Below are 6,348 nucleotides of genomic sequence, written 5' to 3'. Positions count from 1 at the left end.
ACTTGACCTTCATGACCTTTGAGAAGGAAGAAAGTTGTGAAAGAAGGCATGTTTGGAGAAAGCAAGTTAATAATTAGTCTGGAAGGTTGCACTTGATTTGTAGTAACATCTGGTGGGTAAACACTGTCGGCTGCTACTTGCTTAAATGTCGTCTGCTGTGGAATTGGATGTGTCTGCTATTGTTACAGAACTAAAAGTCCTCTGCCTTGCTAAAATATTGTCTGCTACTTGTTTAAATGTCATCTTGAATTTTAAGTCCAGTGCGCTAGAATTATTTTAGGGTTTTTTTGACCACTGAAAACAGTTTAATAAAAGGGGACTAAATGCTGGCTAAAATGTCTTTCTGCTGTCGTCTGCTTCTAGCGTTGAGTTCAGTGAGCTGAAAGTTTCTTAGCATTATGAAGTTTTCTACTGAACAGTTTTTTCATGTTTTAACTTCTATTTTCTACTGTATCGATAATTCAGAATCCTAACACTGTTTCAACATATAGTACACCTATTTTTGTTTAGGATCTTTATGTTTGAAATTGTTCCATGATGGACAATGGCCATACTTATTTGTTGTATGTAGCTTAACAAGGTAGTACAAGAGTTATGTTCCTTTTTTAAAACCTCTTCAAATACAGAAACCAGTTTTCCTGTTAATTCCATGCATTTTCTGAATTTCAAAATATTGAAAATGTTAAATGATAATAGCAATGACAACATTAATAACTATTATAGAAAAACTGTTGCTATGGTAACAATTATCAAAAATATTGAGAAATATTGAGATAAATTGGGTAGAATTTTGTGATTGTGTTAAGGAGGAAGGAAAAATGACTTCACGAGGTCATCAGCCAGCTTTGGGAAAGGTCACAGAAACCTGCTAACCTGGTTTAAACGTACGAATGTATTTACAATGTTTTAAAAATTATAAAAAACTTTATACATGTATTAAAGGGAGACAAGAATTTTTGCCAATTTTTATGTTGAAATTGACACCTAGATTACCCCCCTTTAAGCATTAAGTTTCAGAACAAAGTATAATTGTTGGGTGAAGAAGTAGAACAGTATTATCAATACGTATTACATCGTAACAGCTGTGAATATCTATGTCTATATGTGAATATCTATGTCTATATGTGAATATCTATGTCTATATGTGAACCTTGAGTCTATATGAGAATATCTATGTCTATATGTGAACCTTGAGATTTTTTGTGCAATATTATATATGTTATCTGTATCTCCTAACTGTGTATATGTATATAGCTGTGTTAATTTAATCAAGGAATAGGTAAAAGTTCAAATACAAAGTTTAATTGTGTGAATATACAGGACAGTATTATCAATATGTGCTACATTTTGATCCACTATTTATCATTAAGTGGCCCTGATTTATTTGAAAACCAGACCATCCTGTGACTAAGTAAACAGTTTAAGGACATAGAAGAAATTTGTCAGTTGTGGAAGAGGATTTTGTGAATTATCATTATTTATTATATAAACTTGATTAACAATTGGTCATCTTGTGAGAACTCATTGAATGAACTGTTGGTTGGTACATAAAAAACTGAATTTTGTGTTAGTTGTTTTGAAAGAGGAATTTTGGTGAATACAAGTCATATAGACTCAGTCAGTCAGTGAATGATTGGTTGACTGAACAGTTCAACATAAGAATTTTGTGTCAAATTTTAATTATTATTAGTTTAATGTAAAGCTGTTAACATTCAAGGAATTAGAAACTTTGCTTGAACCTGAGCTACGCTTTACTGAGTTTAAAAATGGAATTTTTGTCGACGTCTGCTATCATCAGTGTGGGAACGCTCTGCTGTTTAGTGTATGTGGCCATCAAAGCAGCCATTTTCATGAGAAAATATCGTCAACGAACCGCCATCTTGAACCACTTTGACCATGACCCAGCTCATTGGTTTTGGGGAAATCTCAATGACTTTCCAAAACGTCCTGACGAGCATGGCTTGAAATGGAAACGTGATCGGATCGCCCAGTATCCTGATGCCACAACAAACTGGTTTGGGTTTCTGCTACCAGAAGTTTGTTTGACGTCTGCTAAATCTGTTAAACCATTGCTGAAATCTTTTGAGCCGAAGGGATTCATGTATCGATTCCTTACACCATGGCTTGGCGACGGCTTGTTGCTAAGCAAGGGAGATAAATGGGCTCGGAACAGACGTCTACTGACTCCTGCCTTTCATTTTGAAATTTTGAAACCGTATCTTCAAATTAAGAACAGGGCTGCTGACAAACTTTGCTCAAAAATCCAGAAATTTGCAGAAACAGGAGAATATTTTGAAGGTTGTCACATGATCACAATGTTCACGCTTGACGTTATTTTGAAATGTGCTTTTTCGTACGAAATCAACTGTCAGGATATTGGAGACGAACATCCTTATGTCAAGGCCATTTTCGAACTGGGAAATATTCTAACGGACAGATTCTTAAAACCATGGCTTCATCCTGATTTTATATTCTTCAGAACAGCTCTCGGAAAGTCATTTATGAAGAATTGTGAAAAAATACATAAAATAGCAGAAGACATTATTGCCCAACGGAAAAGAGTTTTATTGGAAAACGGCCAATCAGATGACGGTATTAAAAAACGAGGAAAATACACTGATTTTTTGGATATTTTGTTAATGGCGTCCGATGAAAATGGCGTTGGATTGACTGACCTTGAAATCCGAGATGAGGTCAACACGTTTTTGTTTGAAGGTCACGACACAACTGCGAGTGCCATCTCGTGGGCCTTATTTTCATTGGCTGATAATGGAGAAATTCAGGATCGAGTGCAGCAAGAAATTGACAATCTTCTCGTTGGCCGAAATTCAGATGACCTTGAAGCAAATGACCTTCAGAAGTTGCCGTATTTATCCATGTGCATCAAAGAATCGCTGCGCCTGCATAGTACAGTTAGCTATATTCAACGCCAGACGGAAGCCCCCCATAATATTTTGGGAAAACTTCTGCCGGCAGACATTATGACAAGCATATATATCTATTGTGTTCATCACAATCCTCAGTATTGGCAGGAATCGCTAGTGTTCAAACCTGAACGCTTCACTCCCGAAAACATCGAAAAAATGGATCCATTCGCATTCATTCCTTTCAGTGCCGGTCCTAGAAATTGTATTGGTCAGAATTTCGCGATGCACGAAATCAAGGTGGCTCTAGTGAAGATATTGTCACGATATTTTCTAGATGTTGACCCAAATCATGAGGTCAAGAAGATAGAATGTTTGGTAATGAGGGCAGAGACTGGGATTAGATTTAAGGCAACTCTGCGAATGTCAGGACAATATCGTTTTCAGTGACTTTTGAAGTAAGGGATTGTAAGTGGTTTTCTGAACTTTTTTTTTTGTGTTTTGGGATACTGATAGCATCAATTGGAACCTTTCGAATTTTCAGTCAGACACATTAGAAAACTCTGGACAACCCATTTAGGGACTATTGATACTGGTGATTATCTTGATACTATATACGTAGGTGACCTGATGCAGCTCGGTGATTTTTTTGTTTAAAGCAGCCATTCTGCGAAGTTGGGGCCTTAGAGGTCTCTGTGATTTTGAATTTGAAATAGTACTTAATTCCGGTGATTTTCTGTGTGTTCTGTATTATATTTATGATAGATTTCTTGCATAATGTCCAAAGATTTTTTCTTTAAAGCAGCCATTTTGGGGCCATATTGTTATTACTAATTAGTGATTTTGGCTTTCGTCTATAGTGCTCAATTCAGTGATATGATTTTCTGTATATTATTCCTATGATTATTTTAACTCTTGCAAAGAGTCGAAAATCAACCGCTCGAACATTTATTTTAATTTGCTTTTTTTATTATACATTATAATATGAAATATAATAGTTGTATGGAGATTGCTGACGTGAAATAAAGTAACATGTTTCAGGTTCTGGTTTGATGTTTATGAATAACATTTACATATTGTCTGTGGCTGGTTAATATTGGTTTTTGATGATGATTGTTGTGTACAATCTGCATGTAATCTTTCAAAGGGATCTAAGATGCTTATAGCCTCTATTTACACCTTTGAAGCCAAATGTTTGTACACTAACGATGAAAGGACATTTAGACAACTCTGTTGCTCGTGAGTTGGATCTACTGTAAAACAGGCGCCTCGGGTTTAAATCTCCCTTATAGGTAAGAAAAATCAGATGCTTTCAACTCTTTTATACCCATAATCAATGTTGATCTATATCATTTCAAATATTGAATTTTGTTGTCTTCATATTTTCTGATATTTTTATATTTTCAGATATGGTTTAGGGTTAATAGATAGAAAATCTAATCTTGGAAAAGCTGATGATGTCACAGCTTCTAGTTTCTGCAGGTGAGTGAACATTTTGGCCCCGTTTCTCAAAAAACCTTTTCATCAATTTTTGCCGTAAATATAGTATTGTTCATTGTACAATTACAAATTCATGACAAATGATTATCGTAAGATTTTTTTGAGAAAAGGGACACTGGACATTTTTGAAAATAGAACCGTAGTGGAGAGGCCAAGCTGTTTTGGATTTAAGATTAGGATTAGGACGTTAAAAGTTCTTTGAAAGTTCGGATGCTAAGCCACTTCTGACCCTTCTGAGATCTTTTGCTTGTTTTTCAATCCATATAGGCTGAAATGAAACCATGAAACTGGCATTCTGCAATGCATCTATGTGATTTATTTCCCTTTATGTTGAATTTGATATAATTTATATTATAAATATTTTATTTTCAGACGGCGTCTGCCTGTTGTCATGTTTAAATTAAATATGGCGGAAACGTTAAAAGCTGCAACAACCTTTATTGAACAAGGACGTATCCTTTTAGATATAAATTCAAGATTGCACATGGCCCTTTCGTCTTGAAGCTGACATTGATCATGTTTTTCTGTTTTGTGGGAAGTATAGGGCAGGAGAGGGCAGGTGCCATCCACTCTTTTAGCCACCGATCATGAAACTGTATCTTATTCACCCAAGATATACATATAGACTGAGCTATAGAAATTCTTCCTTGGGTTTTACAGTTGACTCCATAATTGGACAATTGGATTTCTTTTTAATATTTGTTCTAGAGGCTTACTTCACATTCATATCGAAAGTGGGAAAGACTTGTAGATTAACAGCTATTGTTCTCTCAATTTCCCTCGTTGCATACTGCTTTGAGTCAGTATGAATTGTATAACACATTTTTTCCTGACCTAGGTATAGATATTCGAGTTGGGCCAGAAGTAATAACTGATCCAGCTTTTCTAGTTACCAGGTAGGCCTATAGGACAGACTTTTCTTAAAACTTTTATACTGTTGCTTGATTATGCTTTGTAGATTTTCATAAAAGTCCCTTAGATAGGCCTACTTCTACCAGCGTTTGGTATAGTGATGTCATAAAACGCTTACTTTCAGTGATTATCCAGGAACCAAATAACCAAATAGTGTAAATTGATGCCATCAGTGTCTCTGATACACATAAAAAGTTTAGAAAACCTCTTTATATTCTTTTAGTTTTAAATGAAATGGTTCTGTCTAACTTTAATGAGATTGTGGGCACTATGTGTCAGAAATGTCCCTTTGTTTACCCTTATTTTGTTTGTTTATGAATTATAGAAGTATGGAAGATTTTATAACATGGACTGATACTTCAGCCATCAGAAAACAAGTCATGGAGTACAATGATATGGTAGGTTGGCCCAGATTGGGGCATGCTTCTTTCTTTTTAAAAACATTTCTGTGGGTTGGGAGACTTAACACTAGTGGTGTTTCTAGGAATCCTAAGGGGCTGATAGGAGCCACAGAATTGGGCTCAAAGGAAATTGAAAGAAATTTGAAAGTGGAGGGGGAGGGGGCAGTTAGCCTCTTGGGGTTGTGTCATGTCCTCCTGTGTGAACACCACTGGCTGGCACATGATACAGAGCAGATTCTAGAAATATTGCACATACCTGTAGTTTTTCGTCCTGTTTCATACCCGTTTTTTTCAGTTGATCGTCTTTCCAATGGTTGTTTTGTTGATGAACGATAAGACTTCAACACGTCTGCTTTTACGGTCAAAGGGAAATAACTCCATTTATTGCACTTTGAGTTTCAGACTACAGTTAATTCCTTTTTCTTACAGAGAGACGATTTTGATGCTTTGGCTTAGATTGGTGTAACGAAGTGAAATGGAGTTCTGACTTATTTGGGAAATAGCAATGTTACGGAGTGTACAATGAGGGAAATTTTGCGAGTAGAACAGCTTCAGCCTATTTTAATGGATGCTGCTGAGTGCTGTACTGGATGCATGTTGGATGTGATGGACATGGGCACTGGTGTATTGATGGATTGCAAGAGGGTGAGGGTGGTGGCAATGGAAGTCTG

At 36.0% G+C, this 6,348-nt stretch overlaps 2 protein-coding genes across 2 annotated transcripts; both read left to right on the top strand.

Annotated features, from left to right (window-relative positions):
* Positions 1-1,631: 1,631 nt before the first annotated feature.
* Positions 1,632-3,909, top strand: LOTGIDRAFT_211775 (hypothetical protein). The gene has a single exon (XM_009046237.1). The coding sequence runs from the start codon at positions 1,767-1,769 to the stop codon at positions 3,312-3,314; it is 1,548 nt and encodes a 515-aa protein (XP_009044485.1). The 5' UTR covers positions 1,632-1,766; the 3' UTR covers positions 3,315-3,909.
* Positions 3,910-4,737: 828 nt separating this feature from the next.
* On the top strand, positions 4,738-5,677 carry LOTGIDRAFT_101919 (hypothetical protein; the record flags this gene model as incomplete). Its single annotated transcript, XM_009046236.1, has 3 exons — positions 4,738-4,816; positions 5,209-5,260; positions 5,602-5,677. Coding segments are annotated over 3 exons (207 nt in total), but the record flags the coding sequence as incomplete, so codon positions are not given.
* Between the last annotated feature and the right edge of the window lie 671 nt (positions 5,678-6,348).

Source organism: Lottia gigantea, assembly GCF_000327385.1.
Source record: "Lottia gigantea unplaced genomic scaffold LOTGIsca_10, whole genome shotgun sequence".
NCBI lineage: Eukaryota > Metazoa > Mollusca > Gastropoda > Lottiidae > Lottia > Lottia gigantea.
This window is presented reverse-complemented; position numbering and strand designations above follow the sequence as displayed.